Source organism: Pteropus medius, unplaced genomic scaffold (assembly GCF_902729225.1).
Source record: "Pteropus medius unplaced genomic scaffold, Ma_sr-lr_union100, whole genome shotgun sequence".
NCBI classification, from domain to species: Eukaryota; Metazoa; Chordata; class Mammalia; order Chiroptera; family Pteropodidae; genus Pteropus; species Pteropus medius.
Genome location: NW_024342471.1, coordinates 11,406,649 through 11,432,135, shown reverse-complemented (window position 1 = coordinate 11,432,135; position 25,487 = coordinate 11,406,649). Strand labels below are relative to the sequence as shown.

Below are 25,487 nucleotides of genomic sequence, written 5' to 3'. Positions count from 1 at the left end.
ATTTGTGAATTCTACACTTTATAATTTATACTACCTTGTCCGTGTTCTTAGGCCTTTTATAGGCATGTTTCTATATTTAGACAGCTATGTGGATCAGTGGAAAAACAATAAAACACACATAAGAAAGGACAGCTTTGAGTCCTGCTTTTAACACTGACAGGCACATAATGTCAGGCAACATTCAACCTCCCAGGTCCTCAACCTCTCCATCCATAGAACCAAGGTCCTTAAAAGACTCAATTCCCTGATGGCCAGGATGATTTCATGCACTTTCTACCATGGTATCGATGTCCTGTCAGCAGTGATGCTGCATGTTTTTAATTCCCCCAAAATAACCTTCTTCCTTATTTACAACAGGAAAAGCAGCTTGAGCATTTCACCTTAATTCTTGTAGCCAGCGAGTCAGTGCAGTCATCAAAGCGGATGCAGTAGCCCACCTCATGGCCCAGCACCGCACCCCTTTCATCAGCTACTCTCCCTGCAACCTTTGGGAAGAAAGATCATGCTGAAAATAGAGACAGAAATTACTGCACAGAGCACATACTATGGAAAATCTAAAGGTCACTTATTTTTTAAATAGTATATGAACATGGTAGAAAATGAAAGGAATAGGGAAAGGTGATTAGAGAACAGGTGTGATAACCTTTGCAATTTATTAACTTTACATCTCTCACCTCATACTATAATCAACTTGAGGCAACTTATAAGAACATATGTAATAAAAAACAGAATCATATAAAGATGTTACAGATCAGGATCAAAGAAATGACAGATAAAATTCAAAAGATCAAGGCCAATGAGAAAAATTTAAAAACACAGATATGCTAAAGTTTTTAAGTTGAACTACAAATTCAGTTCTAAATTTCCTGGTGGCCAAAGCAAAAAGGAAAGCAGAAGAAATGACAAGATTCACTCTGTTCCTAAAGCCTTCTTTACTCTTTAGCACACCAACTAGGGACAAATTTTCATGTCTTTATACCTTGAAATAAAGACCTTCCTCTGAACCATGAAGCCAGGAGAACAGAAATGATCAAATTTAATTCTGGGCTAAATTCATTTTCTCTTTGGAAGCAAAAGAATGTTTCCAAAGTGAGATCATCTAAAACAATTTGCAACAGTGTACCAAAACCATTAAAAGAGAAAATAAAGACAAGATTGCAGATTAAAAAGTAAAAAAAGGACAGGTGAGTGGATGAGAAGATTAACAAAGGAAACAATTCAACATAATAAAGTAAAAGTAGTAAACAAAATACATAATATATTACGAAGATCATAAACTATAGATAGATTTTTCACCCACCAATATATGACAAGAAAAAGTGAGTGTAAAAAAGAAAAAAAATAATTCAACAGCAAAATCTCATACCTCTCCAAGAATGATATCAAAGACTATTATCTTATTAACAGAAAATATCTGAAATAATGAATAATTATGAACGAGGAAGAACAGTAATGCTTTTAATTTAGTTTAAAAGAAAATAAAGAGCATGACATTCATCACATAAACCACCTAAATGAAAAGAACCAAAAAGAAGCAACATTATAGAGGTTTCCTGGGAATCTAGCACACCTCCCCCATGTAAGGCAACTTCCCCCCAAGCGCCTGAGTCCTGGGATTGGAATGTGGGCTGGCACAGATGTCCTAAAGCAGAGTTTACAGCTACAGTCATTGGGCCACAGCAGCCTCAGGCTTAGGAACCCAAAGGCTCTCTGCACGCAGCTCTCTGGCCAACTGTGTTTAAGAAACTGAAGGCAGATGAGGATCAGATGTGGTGGCTCTGCCTAATGACTTGAAATTACAGATCTGGTAGGCCAAAACAGAATCAATCATCCAGCAGCTGGTATACACCACGTAGTCTTTCAAAACATCTTATGAAACCAGAAATTCATCCTATATTGCTCTACCTCTGCAGGTTATATTTCCCGATAAACAGTATTTCATCACGACAGTTTTGTTATTGTTATTGTTTCAATTTCAACCCTACAGATTATTATACTATAAATCTCAGAAAATGGTACAAATGGAGAATGTGTACACAGAAATACTAAGAGTTGATGAGGATAGGCTTATAAGAATGAGCATAAATAAACCAACCCTCTCCATAAAAATAAAATCATTTTATGGGTCTATAAGGCAAAAGCCAAACAAATTTAGTTCTATTATTTCACTATTTATATACATTTTCTATTAAAAGTATTTTATTTTCAAACTTTTTTAAAAATTTAATTTACGGTCACATACCTTGATATCTGAAAGGTCATAGTCTATTGGTTTTTTAATAGATTTCCACCTCTAATGGTTAAGTTGTACTCCCAATAACCTCATCAATTGGACTGGATAAATATTATCTTTTTGACAGAAACAAATAAATATAGGAAAAGGGAGGTAAAAAGAAAAAAATATCAATCACTGAGCACCTACTACCTACAAGTACTATGCTTCAAGCTTTCACAAGTTGTATGTCATTAAGTATGCACACAGCCCATGAGGTAGATAAGACAGAAACTAAAATGACAAATTTAGAGCTTGTCCAGGATCACAGCTCAAGACACAGACTGGCCTTGAAGCCAAACCCAGAGCATATGAGCCCAATGAACATACTCATTAGTAACTACCTCTCACAGTGATCAAGCAACTGCTTACGCAATCTGTTCTTAGGCTAAGAGATTGTTTTCAGATTTCAGTCGGCACACAAAGTACTTTTTGAGATGCAGCATTTCAATCTTGACAGCTCTATTAATGCTACATGGTTAATTTATACACTTTTTGTTCTTTCCAGACAAAGTATGTGGCTTCATGGAAATTATCCATGGCTATAAATTTGGAACTAAAATGCACACTGATTAAGAGCTGGGATTCCAAACCACAAATAGGAAAAACTGCTCTAATTTTAAGTAATTGAGTCATGTCTTGTGACATAAAAGATCACGTACTTTCAAACTGTTAACTCCATTTTTACACACACACATAAGACTTGGAAATGTTTATCAATAATTTCAAACTTGGGGGTGGCTCCATAGTGTAATAGCACGTTTGCTTTATACGCAGAAGGTCCTGGGTTCACGCCCCAGGTGGAGCCACGGACCAGGCCCTGGGTATGCTGCCCCCTCCACCCAGCCGCAGTGCACCAGGTGAGCCAGGCCTTGGGTGCAGGCCGAGAGAGTGTGGGAGGAGACACTCTGCCTTCAGAGATCCAGTTCTTAAGGGGAAACAGCAACATCCATAGGTCAGAGGTGGAAGCTGAGGGGGGGAATTAAAGAGGGGAATAATAGTAATTTCAAACTTGAAGACAATTTGGGAAAAAGGATTACACAATAATTAGTACAGTGCAAAAATAACTCTGGGAAATAGAATTAATGTCTTGTCCAGGTAAAGATGACAAAATAAAAGCATTTTTATCCCCACTTGCCACTCTCAGAGCTGATTTAAAACAACAAAAGAAATAAAACATATTATCAACCAAAACCTCCATCTTCAAGGAAAGGAGGAGATAGACAGGAGCCCAAACAACAAACTAGGAAGGACGGCTGCCAAATACTGTGAGGTCTGAACACAGGAGAGAGGCTCCAACCTCCTTATCAGCAGAGCGGGCTGCTGGTTCCCTTTGTGTTACCACCCTAAAAGGCAGGACTAGCAATCCTCGGATTAGCAAAACAGAAAGCAGCCTTATATTCAGGCCCAGGAGGCATGGGAAATGTCTCAATGGGGGACCCACTTTGAAAGCAAAGAATCACAAGGGAGGAGAAGCTGAGGAAGGCAGACAGTCAGGAACAAGCAGCAAATCCCAAATCAGAAAGCCCAGAGAATTTTACCATGAGCAATTACAGCCCTCTCAAATCACCAAGGAATGTACTGCCAGATCCTCATCCTCATGCCCCAGAAAAGGAAAATAAGAGATTTGGTGAGAGGTTGTACATTATCCAGACCAGCACAACCTCACAATTCTGCAGCTATTAAAAGTACTAACATAAGCCCACCACATTAAAGCCGACCAAGAAAGAAGGAAAGAAACACGAGCAAAAAAAAAAAAAAGTTTAAAAAACTTTAAAACTATTACCCAAAGAAAGAGAAGTAGAATTCAGCCAAAGAAATCCAGTTTCAAAGAAATTATAAGCTTAAACTAAAAACAGCTTAAGGAAGAGACGCAAAGTCAGAGGATTCGAAGAGAAACAAGGTCTCAAATGTACAGATCAGAAACCAGTCTGCCAACAGTCTCCAAATCTCACGGCCTGGACATGAAAGATGCTAGAGAGGCTTTTCTCAAATTTAAGAACAATCTCTAAAATTATATAATGCTATAAATAGCCAGTTACAATATTAAAGAAACTTTTCCACAGTGTGAATAATAAAAAGCAAATCAGAATCCACCATGCAGGAGTAACACTAAAATATTGCTCTACTCTCTCTGTACGAAAATAATAGAAAATCACTGTCATGTAAAGAGGTGACCAATGAAAAAGCAGCCAAATTGCAGGAAAAAAGATTTACATAAAGATGTCAGGCAGTTAATTAACAAAAACACTTATTTTTCTGGATTTTAAAAAATGTAGTAGTATCTGCTTTTAAAATTTGTAATGTATTATATAATATCTCTTCCCATTTAAAATATTCACTTCTCTATTTATTGAAGAGAAAGAAAACATTCAAAGAAGTGATTATGAGACCCAGGTAGAGATATTAAGGAACCAAAATAGAATAAATCTGACTAAAAATGATCACGAACATTGTGGACAGGCTTGAAGAAATCTCACAAAACAAACTAGAAAAGAACAGATAATAGTGATAACTACTAAAAATAAACAAAGAAAATCTAATATGCACTTAATTGATGCTCTTAGAAGAAGAGAACAGAAATGGAACAGAAAAGTATGCCAAGATATGATAGAAAAAATCTGCATAATATAAAGAGATTTGAACCTGCATATTAAAAGTTCTTCCATACCTAAGAAAAAATGAGACAGAACAACTAGCATTAAGATATCCTGGTGCAAAAAGAATCTTACAAGCATTCAAGCTGAAAAAGTAAGCCAGAAAGCTAGCGGGGGAAAAGGCCCACTGGACCTCAGACTTCTCTGTACAGTGATCCTCCATGCCAAAGGCAGTGGAACAATGTCTGCACAGTTCCTAGGGAAAGAGAGTGGAATCAAGAATTTCATATTAACAAAAACCACAATCAAATATCCTCGGGCTTATCAAATTCAGCCAATCAAGAAATAAAGAGAAATGAGCAATTCAAGGTTGGCAAACCATGGAAATAATTGTGATAAACATTAGAACTATTTAAACTAGAATTAAAATAAATGCCTGTAGGAGTTATGATTACAGAAAAGAACATATATTTTTAAATCTAGAAATAAAAATTACAGTACTACATCTAAAACAAATGGATGGGGGAAAGGTAGAAAGAATAAGTGTGCTAATTTAGTCTTTAATAGGAAACTAATTATATAACGTAATTTGAAAAAGAACTAATGTCCTAAAGCTCTTTGTAATCTTTTTTTCTTAGTTTTCAAGCTTTAATAAATTCTCTTATGGTGAATAGTTATCTACCCAAGGTTCAGTAATACTCCCAATTTCACTTCAGTTTCCTCTTTTGTTAAATTCAACAAAAGCAAATATATGACTGTGATCTCATTTTTATAAAATTATTTCTATCCATCCAGCCAACCATTCATTTTTATATGAACATAAAAGAGAAGCTTAAAATGATGTTTATAAATGTTTGCAATGTTTTCGCTGGACAATGAGATTTGGAAATTGTTTTCGTTTTCTGTTTTGACTTCTCTGTGCTTTATTACTACTTAAAAATTCATAATGCATGAATATCAATTTTACAAAAATAATCAGACCATAGTTCTTTTTAAACTGAAGAATTAAATTCTTAAGAAGTATCATCATATTCACTTGGGGCTTTTAGGAAACAAGAAAAAAAATCACTGAAATAGAAGACACAGATGAAGTCTTTGAATTCAAAACAAAAGAAAACAAACAAACAAAAAAACAAACTCACTGTAACAGCAGCCACTCTTCGAGGCTGGGTCACTCCCACAACTCTTCCTTCAGCAGTCCAGCCAGCTTCTGCAAGGTACTACAAACAAAATCACATCTAAGTATACATCTGACATCATTTCCTAGAAACAATCTCCCCTAAGGTGACCCTGTATTGTGATAAAAATAACAGATCGTTCTTCTTCTATCAGACATTTTAGAAGTTATTTTGCAAATGAGGGATTTGAGGCTTAGAAATGTTAGATGACTTATTTAAACTCCCATCAGACCTGATAATCAGAAGAACCAAGGCACAAATTTAACATTCTGACTCCCAAATCTTATAAAATTTCCATTTACTACAGCTGACTCAATAAAAAAACTATCCATGAGTCACTCAGAACAATGCTGAATCTGTAGACCAAGAATTTCAAAGTACACACAAAGACATTTCAATATGAATATCAACCATACAAAATATTTTAGCCAGATTAAATAAAACCAATTAAATTTTATATAATGTATATATTCCATTACTTAATTTATATTAGCATAAATAAAAATTTTACATGCATTTAGCTGATTTATATATGTATTTATTTGCTATATAGATTTGTTATGTATGTATTTGAGTATATGCATTTTTTAAATCTAGAATGGATAACAGTGGTTATCAGTTACATATTTTTATAAAGTCTAAATTGTTTTACCATGAATTTATATCACTTCTATAATAGAAAATAAAAATTTTAAATGCTGGTACATGTATTTGCTCATTTGTTTAAAGGAAATAAGGAAAGACAAACCAGAAACTAAATAGTTATCAATGAAAAATCAGTAGGAGAGGGATGGAAAGATGAAAAATAGAAACAGAACAGCAGGGATAAAGAGGGAGTGACAATGCTCTGAGCAGATCTTTTTGTGTGGTTCTGAGAACCCCAGTCATGTTTCCCATACTCTTCAAATATCCCCCAAATGAACAAAACCAACCAGGATGAGGATGGAAATCAAAAGGAAATACAAACACTAACAAATGGCCCTGTCTGTATTACAAATGAGTAACATGATCACACTAACGGGGGTGGGGAAGAAAAGGACTAACCTAAGTAACTAGAAAGCAATATCTTGAATGGATGCCGTAAGGCTAAAGACAAAAAGAACTGTGCTAGGATCTGGCTAATGAATGTTAGTACAAACTGTAATCTGGTTTGTAAATGTTAGTAAATACCCCAACAGAGGGATGGGTTTGTAATTCTGAAACTATTTTACATGTATACTAGAATTTAACAGGTAAGTAAATATATGGTAGCTGAAATCTGAGTATCTCACTGTTGGAGAAAAGTTACAGATAAGGAAAGGCTAAAATAAGCCCTATGGTATTGAATTGGAATAAAAACTATTAGCTAAATCAATGGGTTTTTATACACATATACAGACTGATACAGATATTTAGGGGTTTTTATATATGAAGGTTAGTATTCATATACATTTTCCCAAGTCTGAGGAATGTATTTATGAATATTCATTTATATATATTTTCCACTGAGATTTACAGCAAAGACATCTCAGTAGCAATGGGCACCCTAGCACCCAAATCTTGATTTCTAAACACCATTTTCCAGTAAAAGGAACCAGGGCTTCTTGGAGAAGTGGTTGATCCCTGCACTAGAGCGGGGGAAATATAAGACAAGACTGAAATGTCTTGTGGTACTAGAAAGTAAGAAAGTGTTCAAAAAAAGGTTGGAGGCTTTTAGAAAGCACACAGGAGCCAAACTGAAGGAGCTCCTAATGATCAAAGCCAGACCATTTTTAACAATAAAATAAATTATGATGGTATTGGACTTTAACTCATAAATATCCATGAATCCATACTGAAATACATAAATAATTCAATAAATAAATATATGAGGGAGAAAGGACAGTTCTTCCTTATAGAAGATTCCATTTGCTAAAGGTAGAAGGAAAAAGAGAAAATCATCATTGCCTAAGTAATTGCTGCAGACAAGATCCAAGAAGGGATGCTAAAATTAGTGGGCAAAAGTTTAAAGAAAAGCGGAGTATCTGCAGCCTGAAAATACCTCCCCCAAGATATTAATCGACTATGAAAGACAAGACAGTAAATTTATAAGCAAAACCTTAACCAAGTTTGGCACCTTAACCAAGTGATCAAGATTAACCTCATCAGTGGTAAGACATCAACATCATTGAAAACCCTCATACGATGCACTAAGGACCTACCATTTCTGTGGTGTTCTTTCCAAAATGCATAAGCTCATTCTAATGCTCAAAAACACCACACAAACCCAAATTGAGGGACATTTTTTTTAAAGTAAATGCTAGTACTTTTCAAAAAATGTCAAGTGCATGAAAGATGAAGAAAGACTGAAAAACTCTCATAGACTTGATGGACTAGGGTGAAATAACAAGTAAGTGCAACGTACTAGATCACTGAACTAAGAACACTGGTTGGATAACTGATGAGATTTAAGTAAGATCTGCAGCCTAGCTACTATGTAGTACTGTACCGATGTCAATGTCCTGCTTTTGATTACTGTACTAAGGGAAGTGGTGTGAGGGGTATATCATTTTTACAACTTTTGTTAGTCTAAAATTAGCTAAAATAATAGTTTAGAAAATGACTATAAGGAACAAAATGTTTTACATAATGTAGGTAGGTTTTTTTGCTATAAAACCTGTAAAGTTCCTCTCTCTTGTACTCTTGTATTAAATACATACACAAAATACTACCAACCGCCCCAATCAACACAAATGCAAGATCAATACTACAAGAATAATATCTAAGATTCATCGAGTACATTACTAAATGCCAGGAACTGTGTTGAGAGCCTTTCAGACATAACCCTATTTAATCTTCCCAACAAATCCTATAATAGCATCGTCAACAATTTAGACATGAAAAAAGAGGTCACATAATCTGTCCAAGGACACAGATAGAAATCTAAGAGTTGGGATTCAAGCTCAGCATATCGAAGCCCTGCCACATAACCAGGGCACAATTCTACCATCCAAAATAAAACATACAGACTCGTAGTCGATCTCCTAGTAGCTGTGTTAAGCAAAAGACAAAACGATTTCCATAATAAATGACCTATCCATGAAGCCAATCTTCTCAACACACCTAAGATTCAGACTTCTGCTGCACACTTCTGGTTGCTGACAAGTGGAAATTTAAAGATACTGCAAAAGCAGGTACAGTATGTACATCAAGATGTAGTGGTATGTCACAAAGGGAGATCACTGAATTCCATCAGAGTTCTCTCCACTTTTTTAGAGTTCACCCAATCTGCTCTTCTAGTTAAAGAGTGGGATTAAGAAGAACCCCACCAAAAACGGCTTATGAAAATTGTAATAAAGAGCTTGTTTTTGGAGTCCACTGTTTTAACAGTGCTCTAGGAAAAAATATCATCTAGGTTCCACATACAGTTTGTGAAATTTCAGAACTGGTGTTTGGCACTGTGGCATGCTGTATGTGTCCAAGGAAAGACAGTATATAAATCTAGCAAAACAGTTTGGTTAAGGAAGACCTGTTCCATATCCTTGCTGTGACCTCAGCCTTTCTAATCTTCCTAAGCCATAACTCAAATTTAGTTTCATAAGAAGTTGAGAACTATGACTGTTTCAGAGAAGAGGAACTGAGGGGTGAAGAAAAAGAATAATCCTTCCACAGGAGGGGTAGTAGATACCTGAACCAATAACATAATCCATCACAATGATCTCAGTCATTTTCACCAGCAAAGCTTAGGAGATTCACTTTTTACCAATAATTCCTTTGTGCTTTTTAAATTTGATATCATATGACTATATTTCCTATGCAAAAAACATAGTGCTTATAAAAAATAGTTCCTTAAAAATAATTAAATTCAAATGCATATGTCCTTTGACTCAGCAAATCCATAACTAGTATATTTATTCTATAACCATACCCGCATATGTGCAAAATGATCTATCAGCAGATTGACTCATCACGTCTTTGTGATAATACAAAACTAGAAATCCACAACCTAAATGTCTATCAATTGGGAATTGGCAAAATAAATTATGTAGAAACTACATAACTACTAGACTCTAAACGACTGAAAATAGATCTATACATTAAGTGAAAAAAAAAAGACAAGGTACTTTAAAAGCAGTACAGGTGCTACCATTTGTATTTAAAAAGAGGGAGGAATATATACATATTTATATATCTATATATATATAAAAATACACACACACAACATATTGTTCTGTAAATGCGATTTTAAAAATCCTCTATCCAAGAAAGTGATAACATCAGTTACATCTGCATAAAGGAAGTATCACAAGATAGGGCAGAGGGAAATCTTTCTCTTTTATGTCCTTTTGTGTCTTAAATTTTAAACCACGTGAACCTATTAAATATTCAAAAAATGTTTAATATTTTTAAAAGTCTTAAAATTAAAACAAACAAACGACAGCAACAAAACCCCTACCTTTGTTTGCTGCCACACCACCCAAGCTGGATCCTCAGACCCTACTCCTTTCTCCTTCAGGCCTTTCTTTCCTGGGACTCAGCCCCTCAGCAGGACCCCTCTGTTCCCTAGTAGCTAAGCCTCGTTGGGGAATATGACCGCATGATTGTGCTACATTGTATTACTGATCCAAATATGGGCCACCCATCCCTGTGGGAGGGTTATGTACACTGCCATGCTATTGCTATCAGACCTGCCCATGTAACTTGCTTCAACCAGTGAAATGTGAGCAGAAGTGCCACTTCAGTAAGGAGTTTTAAGAGCCATCTCATAATTCCGCCATCTACTACAAAATCCACAAATCCCAGGTAAGAGCTATGCCATCATCCTAAGACCCAGTGATCACTTGGAGCAGCCCACATCTTGGGTCATCAACCCGAGAAGGCCACATAACATGAGGAAGAAAAAAACCTTTGTGTTAAGCCACTGAGATTTTCAGGTTCTTTGTTACCATAACAGTTAAAGTAAGCTGACTAGTTAATTATACAGACTAATTCCAAAACAAACTAAAATCATTTCATCTTTCATGGCCTTTTACCTCTGTTTTATATTTCCCTACCTCACTCCTCTCTATAGGGTGCTCATTTGTAAAATGAGCACCTACCTTACAGGGTCACTGAGGATTAAACAGGTTAATGTGTTTAAACTGATCACTTTATGTAATACATATAATAATTATCACTTGTTTTATTCTTACTACTCCTACCTTATAATCTCCCGGCAATTTAACATGGCCCTTCTCCTGTGTCCCTCTTGTAAGCAAGTAATTTGCCCAGGTTTTGATGCCATCTACACATAAATTTTCCCTCCAGGTCAGCATTTCCTCTGCTGTCCTTTCCCCAGGTCATTCCTTTGTGCCTACCTTTCCCTAGCTACACTTTAGATCACCTGGAGAACTTTAAAGAGATCCCTCCATCTGGGCCCTATCCTAAATCCATTATTGGGGTGGGCAAAAGAAGCTATATTATTTCCTCACCGAAGTTCAAAAATAGGCAGAACCGATCTGTGGTGTGAGAAGCCAGAGTAAGTTACCCTTGTGTGTATGTTTGTGGGGGCAGGAAAAGAGGGCAGGGGACCAGGTGAGGACACAACTGGGGTTCTAGTAACGTTCTGCTCTTTTTCTTGATTTGAGTGCTGGTAACTCAGGTGTATTCACTTGTGAAAGTTTATCAAGCTGGACAATTATTTTAAGTACTTTCTGGTATGTATTTTATACTTCAATTAAAAAAATCTATGTTAAAAAAGAAAAGAAAAACCTGCAAGGACTGTCGTCCCTGACCCCTTACATATCATTCCTCACCCTCCAAGTCGAGGCTCTTAGACAGACTTTGATCTCACCCTCTCTTTCCACTCTTGATCCTACGTTTCCACTCTTGTTGAGCCCCAAACACTTCTCCACTCCAGTATGTCTAACCACAATATTCACTGGATTAGAACATCTTGTTCAAGGTCGACTTCAAGTACCCTTTTTTCTACAAGGTCTCCTCTGATCCTTCTTTCAAATTCTATTCACACCAGATATGATTGAAGAGAGCTTTCTTCCAAAGCACTGCATCGTTCTGTAACAGTCAACTTTTATTTACAACTAAAAAGTATTCATCGTACACTTCCTCTTCAACTATAATGATTTGAGGACAGAAAATATGCATTATACTTCTTTGAATGAGTCTCTATTGTTCTTTTCTGAGTGTGGCTGTCCAGTTATTATAATAAATTGGAATTATAATAAATTGAAGATGACTATTACTTCAGTATTAATCAAAGAAATTATACACCCCAAAAGCTTAATAAAGAATACTAGCTGGGTTGAATATTTCCTCCGAGAAGAGATCTTAATAATGCAAATGACAGTAAAGAGAGTTCTCAAGTTACAAAACCCTTCCAATCAAACCTAAGAGCAAAGACATTTAAATATATACTCACTTGTGGAATCTGTGTACTTTTCCCACATCCTGTTTCTCCAACAATCACCACTGTCTGATAGTTTTCTATCAAGTATAATATATGATTCCTAAGCTGAAAAAAAAACCCATATATTATAAATAGCCATATCTTTTTTCAAAAGACCTAAACAAAGATATTTAAACATCATGAAATGAGCTGTTTGCAAAGGAAATTTTAAAAAGAACTATCAAAATGTATTTCCAACTCTCAAGTACTGTTGGTATCAGTTTACGCTGATACAATTGCAATTGAGTACAATAACTTATCAAAACATATAATGCACATACCCTTTGATTCAAGATTTTCACTTATAAGAAATTATACTACAGGTAGACTAATACACGTAAACAAAGACGTATGTACAAGCATACTCACTGCAGTATTGTTTATAATGGCCCAAAATTCAAACTGCCTAAATGTTCAACAGGTGATTGGTTAAATTAGTTACTAAACACTCCAATAATGGAATAATATGCAGTTGTTAAAAAGAACCAATGTCTATTTGTATTGATATGAAATGGTCAACAAGATATGCTAAGGGAAGAAAGCAAGTTGCAGGACAGTGTGAATAATGCACCAGTATTTGTGTTTTTAAAGGGTAAATACAATATGCTTGTTTATGTAAAAGCTATTTTGGGGAAAAACAAAACAAGAAACTGGTAACTACACTGTCTCCAACGGACGGGGACAGGGTTGATGGGGAGCAGGAATGTGAAGGAGAGTTTTGAATTTTGCAGAGCATGCATGTATTACCTATTTAAATTTTTTCATTGATTCTTTCAAAAAAAAAAAAAACCACACAGAAAGAATATGCTTTCACCTCTAACTCTAAATCTAAGTTCACAAAAGAGCACCCACATGTTACCTCTAATATTTCCACTAAGCCTTCCTTTACACAGTCTGTGTAAGCAGAAACACTGGTTTGGCCACTGAAAAGTCACAGGTAATTCAAAAAGACTATTTACTTAGCTTCAGAATGTATTTTTTTTACCCACATTTGATTACAGACACACCTGTTGGTCTATAAAGTCATGAAGGTATTCCATTAAAACCTCGTTTGGAGTGAAGTAAAAAAACAGCCTAATTCTCCCACTCTGGTCACTGCTCAGCTCATCTGATTCCATACCAGCAATGTGTTTGGTAAAGAATGGAAGAGCTAGGCTAGTATGCTGCCTAACTGGCTAAATGAGGTATTGGCTGTTTTAGGATTTGAATTTGGCATTATTTAGGGACTAAATATGTAGTTCTCAAATCTTAGTGTGAAAATCTCTTAGGATATTTGTTAAAAATGAAGATTCTTAGCCCTACTCTCGGGGTTTCTGATTCAGTAGGGCTAGGGTGGGGCCCAGGAATCTGCATTTTTACAAGCACCCAAAGGAGATTTGGTTGCAGGTGGCCTACTGACTAGTCTGAATGCTTCCTTGTTGGTTGCTTGCATTTTTGTGCTTTCTTTTTCTTGGATAGGGGAAGAGGAGAGGTTTGGATTCTTTGCAGGTATTTTGCAAATGGCAGCTCCATCCACTGGATGGATAGCTGGATGGATTGATGGATGGATGGGTACTTGGTTAAGGAAAATCTGAAAAAACAATTTGAATACAGTCAGAGAGAAAGATAAGGCATTCCAGGGAAAGGGAAATAATATAAGCAAAAGAAAGATAGAAGTAAGCAAACTATATAAACTCTATTCAAGGGGTGCTATAAAAAGCCCATGAAAAACTCTAGGTTTGGTTTGAAAATGAGTTATGAGAGATATAGTTAGGGCTGCATTGTGAAAGGCCTTGAATGCAGAGCTAAAGACTGGACTTTACCTGAGGAACAGTATATACTGTGAGTGTTTGAGAAAACTGGGCAGCAGCATACAGGATTGATTTGAGCAAGAAGAAACTGAAGGCAATAATTCATATTTCAAGTGCTAAATACGAAGCACTACAAATGGAGAGTCCAATGTGTGACATCATGAGGTGACAAAAAGATTTCCAGTTTGGAAACCAGAAGGAGAGTACCATCAAGAGGCACAGGTAGGGAAATCAAGGAGAGCTAGTGAGGAAGACTAGAATGAGCTCCACAGAGGTTGAGTTTGACAGAATAAGAGAACAACATTGCACAGCAGTGTCCAGGGCCCAAAGAGAATGCCAGCCTACAAAAGGTGTCAAAGGGAAGACCGCCTTGTAATGCACTGGGAAGAAGGAGGTGAGCTTCAGATTTACTGATGCTTTAGATTCAACTTCTGTTTTTAAAGCTACTTTTAGTTTTAAAAGGGAAGGGAGTGGTGAATGGATAACATTTTATTCTTTTCATCTTCTAGGTTTATCTTTGCCATCTTATGAGATCTTAACTCTGCTTAAAGTCTGCTTTGCTTTCTATCAGTAACTTATACCGCTCCTTCTTACCATTTAAGTTCATCAGTATATGTTAACAACTTGCTTAATTTTTTTCATTTGTTGTTTCACTTGTTATATTTTATAAGTACAGTTAAAAGATAAGGATCAGTCAAGAAAAGGCCAAAATTAAATACTTGGTAAACAATTATCCTCGTTCTTGAACATTTATGGCGTGTCAGCTATCTTGCTAAATGCTCCGTATGGATTATCTCATCTAGTTCTCATAACAATATCCCATGAGAGAAGTACTACTATTAGTCCCATGTTATAGATAAAACAGAAGCTCAGATGGTGAAGCAAGGTCACACAGCACACAAATGATGAAGCTTGGGTTTGAATCTGCAGTCCAGACACTGCATCACAGCTCAAACCGTGTCCCTCAATGGTGAGGAAGCAACAATGAACCTATAATTTTATCTCCTGAGGGTCAAACTAGTTTGCATTCACACATAATGGATGAGGTTAATCACCTGAGGAAGAAACCCAAAGACTGTCAACACATGAGTGACTAAGATGTTTGGGTCCACATAAAACTGATCAAGGCAATTGGCTAAATTAAGAAGGCTGTCATTTTATATCCATTTGGAGAAAGAACATATTAATAGAAGAGGAATTATTAGCACAATTTAGACAAAGGGACTCCCTAAGTATAAGAACTCGGCAGTTTTCACCCAGCACTGTCTCAGAGAAAGAGACAGGGGCATGGGTGCTGGTGGGCACACCTATCAGGTCATTCCAGAGGCATCACCCTTCATCAGGGGCTATATGAAATAAATATTCTTCAGCTATATCTAAATCACGTGTGGCTCTGAGCCCACTTCCTGATTATAATTTGGTTTCCCACATGGACTTGGTAACAGTGAGAAAACGTGTCCAAGGACTGGGTCCATCTGTACTAGAGAACTAAGGCTCACTGTAAACAAACATGTTCTGATTCTAGTTTACACTTTGGTCTCTTATGAATGACAAGAGAAGTATCCATTTCACAAGACTAATGAAATCAAATGCCTGGATGTATACATGGTAAGAAATAAACATATCAAAATCCTGTCACTATCTTAGTGGGAGTTAACCTCTTCAACAGAAACCACCACTATTCCCAATTAATCTTGTTTAAAGAAATACAATTTTAAAAAGAAAGCTAAAATTGGCCTATGTTGGTAATTTGTTGAAGATGGATGCATAGAAGTACACTGTGCTATCTTTACTGTTCTGTACATCTGAAACTTGTCCGTAATTGAAAGCAAAGAGGTGGAGGAGGATGTCATTCCATTTCTTTCAATTTTCAATATATAAGCTCTAACTGAAAAAATCTTAAGGACTTTGAAGATTTCTAAGGTTAACTAATATACACATACTTTGCTTTGAAAAGTTAATCCCTTCAGATAAGGTTATCTCTGAGCTCTTTGTGTTCTAAAGAATCATTATGGGAAAGAGGACATACTATTTGCTTCTGCGCCAAGTATAAAGCTACTGCAGACTGCTTTAGGCCGACGAACTATACATGCTTATTCAATGTACCTTGAACACTGGCAGCTTCTGCCTCTGCTGCTCTATAGAAAGGGCAGCATAAGGGTTGTAAACAACGGTTGTTGCAGAGTTTTCAGCTAGACTTTGTCTCTCTTCGGAGATGCTGACGCCTGGTCCCTCTGTACCTGTAACAGAAAAAAATTTTTTCAGATTCTCTGATACAATGAACAGAAAAATGTACAAAAGTTATAAATTTAAAGATGAAGATATATAACAGAAGCAATGCATTTGATCTCAAACTACTAAGAGATATTAAACTTTAACTTCAGGAAATCATCTAAAATGTAAGTAGGAAAAAAGTGAGTAGGAAAAGTACCTATGACAATACAAAAATCTTCTCTAAAACCCTCACTACAGTGTCAAGAACAAAGGAGATGGCAGTCCCATTGGGCTCCAAATTGGCCAGACACAACTGTACATTACAGAGGACAATGTTTTTAGTGCTGGCCTCCATGTCAGTATTATTACTGAACAATTAATAAGAGTGACAACCCCAATGCAAATTAGCTGAGTTAAAGGATAAGTCCTATTACTGTAGGATGGCAGCAAGGTTCAGGGACAACAGGAGCCAGGGACTCAAACGCTGCCTGGGCTTCGTCCTTCTCCCATTTCTATGTCCCTTGACAAGTTCCTCTCCATCCCTTAGGCTGCCTTCTCTACAGGAGCTTGAGTCAAGGCTGACTGCCAGTGCCAGAGCTCAGGCTCACAATTCCTCCACCAATCATTCATTCATAGAGATGAAAAAGTGCAAGAGATACAGCATGAACACTGCAGATGCAGACCCTACCCTAGTGCAGCTGACTTGCTTCTTTTAGTCTTCCTCCCCATAGCACATGAAGCTGCAGTAAGTGCTACGGAGAAAATTAAAGACCTAGTAAGGGGACCAGGGGGTCCCAGATATGTGCTGTCTGTTCAGGGAGTGGGGAGACTCTTTTTCTCCCAGCTTAGGTCCAATGCCCAGCCTAATCCAATCAACCATGGCCAGTGCAGTGGGATACAATAAATGGCAGCCCCCATGTGAATCACAGAATTGGAGAGGTTGGATGGGAAGTGCTGCTCCAAGAAACCATTATGCTGAGCAGATTAAACAACAGATATCCACAATACCTTCTTGGTAAGAACAATGACAACTTGGTGCTCAGGATGGAAGAATAGGGAAGCCATATTTCATCATGAATAACTGTTCAAGGTACCATGGATTTTTAGCCTGGAAAGGAAAATGCCTTAGAAGGAGCATGGGTTCAATTTTTATGATCAGCTTCCATTACTTTTCATGGCAACTTGTTTATGTAGTCAGAAGAGTAATAACTGAATGACACAGGGTTCAGAATTCAACTCAACATAAGGAAGATAATCCTAAAAGTTAGAGCTGTTCAGCATTGGGGTATGGTGCCTTTGTGAATCAAAACCCTCTGCAGAAGTTAAAACACAATGGTGCACAGCATTTCTGTTGGAGATGCCACAAAGATAATTACCCAAAATTCACAGGTCTTCTGAACTAGAATCTGTAACGCTATGTGAAAGTACAGGGGCTCTGTGACAAGAATATTTACCCCTGTGATTTAGGTTTACATTTTGGGGGAGAGGGGTTCCCAGATCCCTTCAATAACCTAAAAAAGGCTGTGAACACTATCTCCTGAAAAATGTATCAGAATGTAATGTATCAGAATACAAATTGCTAGAGGTCCATAACCTCCTTAGAGCTATGTTTAGAATCATTGACATAGATCTCTGATCCCTTTTCCATTTATTGTTAGGAATACTTGTGTTCCAGAGGTCCAAGAATGCCAAAAATCAGGTAAATGGGGCACTGCTTGTTGGGGAAGGTCATCAAAAAGACAAGACTCAGTTTGACCCATGGGCTGGACCCAGGCAATCAAAGGCTCCTCACCTATTTCCTTTTGTTTTGGAATATGTGCTCTGCTTGCCTTCCCAGGGCTTGAAGCGGCCCAAGGACACAGCCTTGAGACAGTCTGGACCGGGTACAAGACTAAACCCAGTTCACATCCCCTGTGTATGTGACTAAACCCAGTTAAGACCTCTACATAAAGTTTTATGATCTGGCAGGCAGCTGTAGCGATCTACTCCTGTTGCTGCTGTCCAAGACAGGCCTCCTATATAAATTCTCTTGCTTATTAATCTGCCACCTACCAATCTGAAGTGTTGCCTTTTTCTGTTGGTCTTGCCCTGCACTCTGCTATGGGGGCCAGTTTTAGATTTTACCCGGGAAGCTCCCAAAGAGCCCGCAACCCAACACTGCTGTATTGTTTTTGCCAAAATGTTGACCTTTCTTTCATCAAGTCAAAAGATAGAACAGGACCTGGGCAAAGCGAGTTTCCTTTCCTTTCTTCCCTTGTTATGCACGATAATACTATCATTGCTACTTCTTAATAATGTCTTGTAACCTTTTCTAAGAAAATTATTGCAAAGAATACCTTATCCTCATCAGCTGTTTTTGTCCGGAATTCTCTCCTTTTCAAAACACAATTTAAAACCTTTACAGTATGTCTCAAATATTTTTATATTGCTCCTACAAGGTCTCTTAAGTCCTCCCTCACCAGCCTTTAATTCACCATGGTGTCTCCTTCACTACCCCACCCCTCCTGGTCTCTAACCTACAGCCTAGTGCACCTCCGTATACTATTCTGTTATGAGATCTTTAATAAGAACAGCTGCTATCAACCAATAAGGAACATGTCTTCTCCTCACAAAAGACCATTCAGCCAAATGCGGACTGCTTCCCCCCTACATACATCCCACGGCCCATTCTGGTTATCTATGGTTGTTTTTCCCTTGGCAATATTCTCTGTGCTAAAGGGAATAAGTTTGTAATTCTTGCAAACTACAAATACCTTCATTTTGCCATCTAGAAAACAAGGCTGAGAACAGCACCCCTCCAATCCAGTATTCCCTCTCACCCAGTTTTTCAATTTGAGCAGTGACCCATTGGTGGGTTATGAAATTAATGTAGTGCTTCATGACGAGCACTTTTTAATAATGAACTAGAAATAGAATAGAAAGTATCAGAGCGCATCCCAGAAAGCAATATTGTTTTTGTACAACTTTTTTCAGACTGTGTTCACGCTGGATCATAGCACAGTATATTTTTTACTGTAGATAGATAAGGTCAAAAATCCCCAAAGTTGTTGCTATAAAGTTTTTGCCAGGCACATGGTCAGCAATCATTAAATATTTGTTAAATGAATGAAGGAAAATGGCATACAAAGCTCTTAAAGCAGAGATCACAAACTAGTTACTCAATGTCCCCAAACTGGTTAAAATGTTTGAAATAGTTCATTTAAAACATGTAAAAACTTCCCATTCAAATCTAGATTTAGGCTTTAAAAAAAAAAATCTGGCAACTGTGAGCCCATGACAATTAAGTAGAACTGAATACAGCTTCCTGCTTTACATAGCATATGCAAGCTCCAGCGTATATCTATCAGTGTATGCACATTCTAGTTTGCAATGATCCCCACCACTCCCTATTACTCCCACCCAGCAGCTTCACTTACTTAGACCGTCTGAAAGGCCCCTGTAGTTCTTGAGCCTGTGACTCCCGGCCTACAGGATATGATCGTGATTCCAACATCTAGCCTTATATCCGGCCTCAACCACTTCCCTGACCTTCACCATGTATTTCCCACATCTTTGAACTTCAGTTCCTCATGTGTAAAATGAGAGGGATACCATCACAGAGATGTTGTGACTGTTTAGTAAGATGATGGAACTAAAACTGACTAGCACAAAGTAAGGGCCCAGTAGTGTGTACTAAATCCATTCCCAACTCAGTTACTGACATCAGTTTACCTAGGCCGGAAGTTCCCCAACTTTGATGCATGCTGGAATCAACTGGGTAATCTTTACAAAATACTGATGCCTGGTTCCTAGTCCTCCAGACTTCTAATTTCTTGCCATGGGGTATGAAAGAACAGAAGAATTTTTAAAAGCATCCTAAATGATTCAATTACACAGAAAATTTGAGAACCACTTATCCTAGTCACCCAACCCTGAAATCTGAGTCATAACAGACTCTACCATCTCCTACATCTGCCTCTAAAATGTTTCTCTAAAAGTTTTCTCATCTCTGCTCCCAAGCCAAAATTAAGACTTTCACATTCCTCCTCAATTTTAGTAGTACCTTCTCTTAATGGTATACCTGACTCTAATTTCCTCCCCAAACCATTTCGCACACCACTCCCAGAGTTATCTTTCTAAAATAAACCTCATCAGGTCATGCCCTGCTGAAATCCAAATTCTTTAACTTGCCATGAGACCCTCAGAAAGAGGCCCCTACTTTTCAAACTTCATCTCCTGCCACACCCCAAAATATACCCTACCACACCCCAAAATATACCCTACCACTTAACACCATCACATTACTCAATTATTTGGTTTCTTTGGACAAACATGAGGCACACATCCCACTTTACCTTTGTGCATGCTGCTGCACCCTTTGCCTAGAGCTCCATGCTCCTGCCTCTTCGTGGAACAAAACAAAACCTTATTTGTGCTTCAGTATCCGCCTCAAAAATATCACTGTCTTTATGAAGTATTTCTTATCCCCACATTCAATCTTCCCTTCTCCTATATATTTCCACATAATTATAATAGCTAATATGTATCTAGTGCTAACAGCTTTACATGTATTCTTAAACCTCAAAACGATCCTTTGGGTAGGTGTTATGCTCAATTTACAGATGGGGTAACTGAGACTTTGAGTACGTAAGTGACTGCCAAGTCATCAAGTTATTAAATGGTAGTCAAGGATGGGCTCTACTACCTGACTCTACAGCCCATCTTCCTTCCCACCACCTTTTTCTGCCTCATTTTAAAATCTTTTCTAAAGGGTATCCAATTTCATTGTATAATTAAGAGAGAGACAGAGACAGAGGTTAAACCTTGAAAGCAAAGCAGAGCCTTAGTCATCTATGTGTCTCCTGATCACAAGGTTAGGTGTTCAAAAGTATACCCTCAATGAATGAACTAAATGATGGAATAAAACTCTTAGAATAATGCCATGCTCTTTAACTGAAATAATATCCTGGTGTGATTTTCAACAATTCATTCAGGCCTTTATTATACTTAACACTTCGACCTGTTATTGAAGGCTTGAATAAATAAAATAGAGGGTATCTCATTGCCTAATGGGATCCTAGTCTTGGCTGCAAATAAAACTCAGGATGGATCACTGGCTGATGACTTGAAATGCTGAATCATAAAATTTTAAGTGACACACAGCAGATTTTAAAAAATAACTCATATATCCCTTGCTTGGGTTTATTCCCATCATCATTTATATGCACGGTCAGAATTTCAGGAACCCACTCTAAAATACTCTTTAAAAGCTTTCCTTGTATTACCTTCTCTGTCTCACTTCATTTTTGCTGCAATATATTTTGCATATCCAGACAGCACAGCAAGTGGAGGAAAAAACAAGCAAGTGGTGGAAAAAAGAAACTTTTGTTTTAACAAGGAACTAATGGAAGAGGAGGAAGTAATGTATCTAGCAGGGGCTCACATGTATACATTCAATAAAATCCTGATTGAGAAAATTAAAACAAAGTATTTTGTGACTGAGATTCGTGTTAGCCTGCAAGAGAGGAAGTGCGTGGCAGCCAATACGAAGGTGTTTACTTTCTGGTGGTCCCTCGTCGTGGACAAGTATGACCCTAAAACAAAATAAAACACTCTCTTTTTATTAGCATTTACTCTATGTGTGACAATGCGTCGCGCTCGTTATTCAAGCCCACAGGATAGATACTACTCTGCCCGTTTCACAGGCGAGGAGACTAAGGATCAGAAAGGTTAAGTGACTTGCCCAAAGGCACTCTGCTACTATGTGGCAGAGCGGAAAGTTCGAGCCCAGTCTAACTCCTTAGCTTGAGCTCCTAAAACCTGAGCAGCAGCGCCAGACCGGTTCCATTGAAGCCCCAGGGCGGTAACAGGACACGCGTGGGCTCGTTAGCGTTTCCCCATCTCGCGGGTTAGGCAAGACAGGCATCGGGAGTGAGGAAAACGGGGCCCGAGGAGGCTGAGGGACTCGAACAAGGTCACACAGAGAATTTCTGTCCAGGTTGAGAGCGGACCCCCGAATCCCTGGGGATCACTGTGGGCGCCTGAGCAGCAGAGTCGACCAGCACCGAGTCGGCGGTGGCCAGTCCGCTGAGGTCAGGCCTGCGAGCAGGTCTGCAGGCCCCAGGGCGCCGGCCGCGGAGCTAAGACCAAAGTCAGGCCGCCACATCTGCCCAGCCTTCCGCCAAGGGCCTTACCGGGTCGCCAGAATTTCACCGGTCCCACGGGCGCAGCCATGCTGGGGTGAAAGGTCACGGAGAAAGCTCCACCCCTCTGTCGCACGCGGGCCCCCAAAGGGGCTAGGGGGCGCGGCCGGCGACCAGTCTAGGCCCGGTGTTTCGCGCGGCGTTACGGCCACGCCCCCGTGGCCACCGCCCCCTCTGCTTCACGTGACCTACTGCTCTTCTTTAGCGAGCATTCCGGCCCCGCCGTCAGGTCCACGTGACCTCCCAGCCACACCGGAGGCAGGGGCGCATTTTTCATCTCTCTTTTGGAAGGGGCTAGATCCCGGTTCCAAGTTCTTTCGTAGGAATGTAGTGTGGCTTCCGTGGTGGCCGCACACTCCAGGATGGGCGAGCCTTGGGAAAGGACTGCTGGCACGCGGTGGGCACGGAGGCAGTGCATTTCAAGTTAATTGCTGAATGCTGATTATGTTACAAGCTATCTTAGCTTTACTCTATTCTCTATACTTTCATATTGGAGTATAATAATAGTAACTATCTTGTGAGTTTGCCGATTCAGTAAACTGGCAGTGAATAGTAAGTAAATGTTCGATTCGATATACGGTAGTATTTATTACGATCAGTAAATAAAACAATAGTAAATGGTATGGAAGTCTTCAGGAGCCTTGAGAGTAAAGCTGAAAAACTGAAAAGTGAGTTGAAATAAGAGACTTAGAAATGGGTAGATCAGTTAGGCTAGGACACTAACCCAGTGTTTCCTCCATTGTGGCTGCTCATATGATTAAATACTTGTTAAAAATACAGATACTAGGCCCCAGTCCAATCTTGCATCAGAATCTCTGGGGGCATGGCTTGGGAACCTGCATTTTAAGAAAATTTACAGATGATTCTTTTGATTAACAAGCTTGAGAAAGTTTCCACTAATCCAGAGGAGAGCTAATAATCTCAAGTAGGGGAACTATTTTATGGATATGCAACTAATTGGAATGGAAGGAAGTGAGAGCCTTCAGAATCTATGCATTTTTAGAGCTGTGAAGAAAATTTGCATTCTTTGAGAGAAATGACAGTCATGGAAAGATAAGGGTTTTTAGAAACAAACATGATTTGGAATCCTAACTGCTATTTCCTAGCTGTCATCTAATATTTTAAAAGGCTGTATAAAAAAACATGTAAAATGCCTAACAGTGTAAGTAAGGCATAACAGGTATTCAATGAACGTTAGCTCTCCTTAACTCAAATAGAGCAAATCCACTAGGGGGAAAAAATCTAAATTTACATGCATGTATTCATTTTACAAATATTCTTTATTTCCATAATAATGAAAATAAAGTTCAATACATTATAATCCCTCCACCTAGAATTCTCCATCCATCCTTTAAATTATCTTCATAAGGGTCAGCTCTAAGAATTCTCTAAACTCACTATCTGGCTTAATAATAATGAAAATAGAGTTCAATACATTATAATCCCTCCACCTAGAATTCTCCATCCATCCTTTAAATTATCTTCTTAAGGGTCAGCTCTAAGAATTCTCTAAACTCACTATCTGGCTTAAGCATCCCCACCTCTGGAGACTCAGAATCTGTGTGCTCACTTTTGTGATAACATTTACTTAGTTGAACTGTAGTTAATCTCCCTCCACTATTATACTGGAAGCTTCTTGAGGACAAGGACCACGTCACATTCATGTTCCCAGCGCAATAACAAAGTGCCTGTTGAGTAATGTATATGTGAACTCTCCATGTTTTATACTTATTTTTAGTTTTCATAGCATTGATCCTTCCTTGTTTTATTTTTGTCTTATTTTCTCTAAAGACCCAAGTATGGAAAACAGGGTTTATACATGAATACAAGGGAAAATTAAATAAGTACCACTTTTTATTATTTCTGTATTTTATACATTGCTCATGATTTATATTAAGAAGTCTTCCTATTTACAAAGAGACAGGAGATTAAAGCTGAAGAGACGTTAGTCAGTGTCTAGTCTAAATACTGTTAAAAAAAACAAAAAAACAAAAACCCAGGCCTATAGAGGTTAAAAGGACTTACTTGGTCAGAATCAATGAGCTAATTTTGCATCAGAACTGAAACTAGAAGTCAGGCTTTCTAATTCCCAGGCCAATATTTTTTCAACCACATGGACCATTTAAAGCCAATAGAGCTTAGCTCCCCTAGATCAGAATTAGTTTATCTGTCCTAAAAGTTCTCAAAGCCCAACTGTCCCTAACGGGTTGTTTTGCTTACAACATCTCTTGGAGAAAAGACCTAAGTAATAACCTAGATGTTGACGGTGTGGTTTTACTGTCGAAAATTAGAAATGGTCTTAGTAGACTATCTTATCCTTCCTAATTAACTATTTCCAGAAAGAATGGCCTAAAATAACAACTCTAAAATTAAAACCGTTATTCCTTGAGAGGGCATCCAGAATTTATTTAGCTCATTGCCAATGATTCATTTTGATCATTTTGTTACATAGGATTACATTTTGCAACTTCTGAATAACATTTTCCAGAAAGATACTCCTCAAAATCATGTTTCAATGGTACATGGTAGTTTTTCTGTACCTATGGTAGTTAACAGGTACTTTCTGCTCTGAAATATTTCCAGTCCAACCATCTTGGCCATGTTTGGGAGACACTAGGATTTAGGAGTTATCATCTTTGTACTAGTTAAGGCTTTTGTGTAACAAGTAATAGAAAATCCATCTCGCTTAAGCAAAAGGCTCATAAAGTCCAGGAGTAGTTCTGACTTGAGACACAGCTGCATCAGGACACATATGACATATTCAGGGCTCATTTCTGATCATATCATTTGGCCTTAGTCTACTGACCCAGGTGTCATGTGGCAACTAGATGACCATGTCAGCTCAGCCACC

The 25,487-nt window shown here is 38.0% G+C and overlaps 1 protein-coding gene across 4 annotated transcripts in view; it reads right to left on the bottom strand.

Annotated features, from left to right (window-relative positions):
* DHX35 (DEAH-box helicase 35) overlaps nt 1-22,783 on the bottom strand; it is a 68,025-nt gene extending 45,242 nt beyond the window's left edge. For 3 of the 4 annotated variants that reach the window (XM_039864333.1, XM_039864335.1, XM_039864334.1), the window contains exons 1-5: nt 22,628-22,783; nt 16,347-16,480; nt 12,424-12,516; nt 6,012-6,089; nt 381-485 (exon numbers count right to left, since the gene is read on the bottom strand). In XM_039864333.1, coding sequence (XP_039720267.1) covers nt 381-485; nt 6,012-6,089; nt 12,424-12,516; nt 16,347-16,480; nt 22,628-22,667 — 450 coding nt within the window. In that variant the 5' untranslated portion in view covers nt 22,668-22,783. Of the gene's footprint in view, nt 1-380; nt 506-6,011; nt 6,090-12,423; nt 12,517-16,346; nt 16,481-22,627 lie in introns of all 4 variants that reach the window. The other variant, XM_039864336.1, reaches the window with a different exon arrangement.
* Between the last annotated feature and the right edge of the window lie 2,704 nt (nt 22,784-25,487).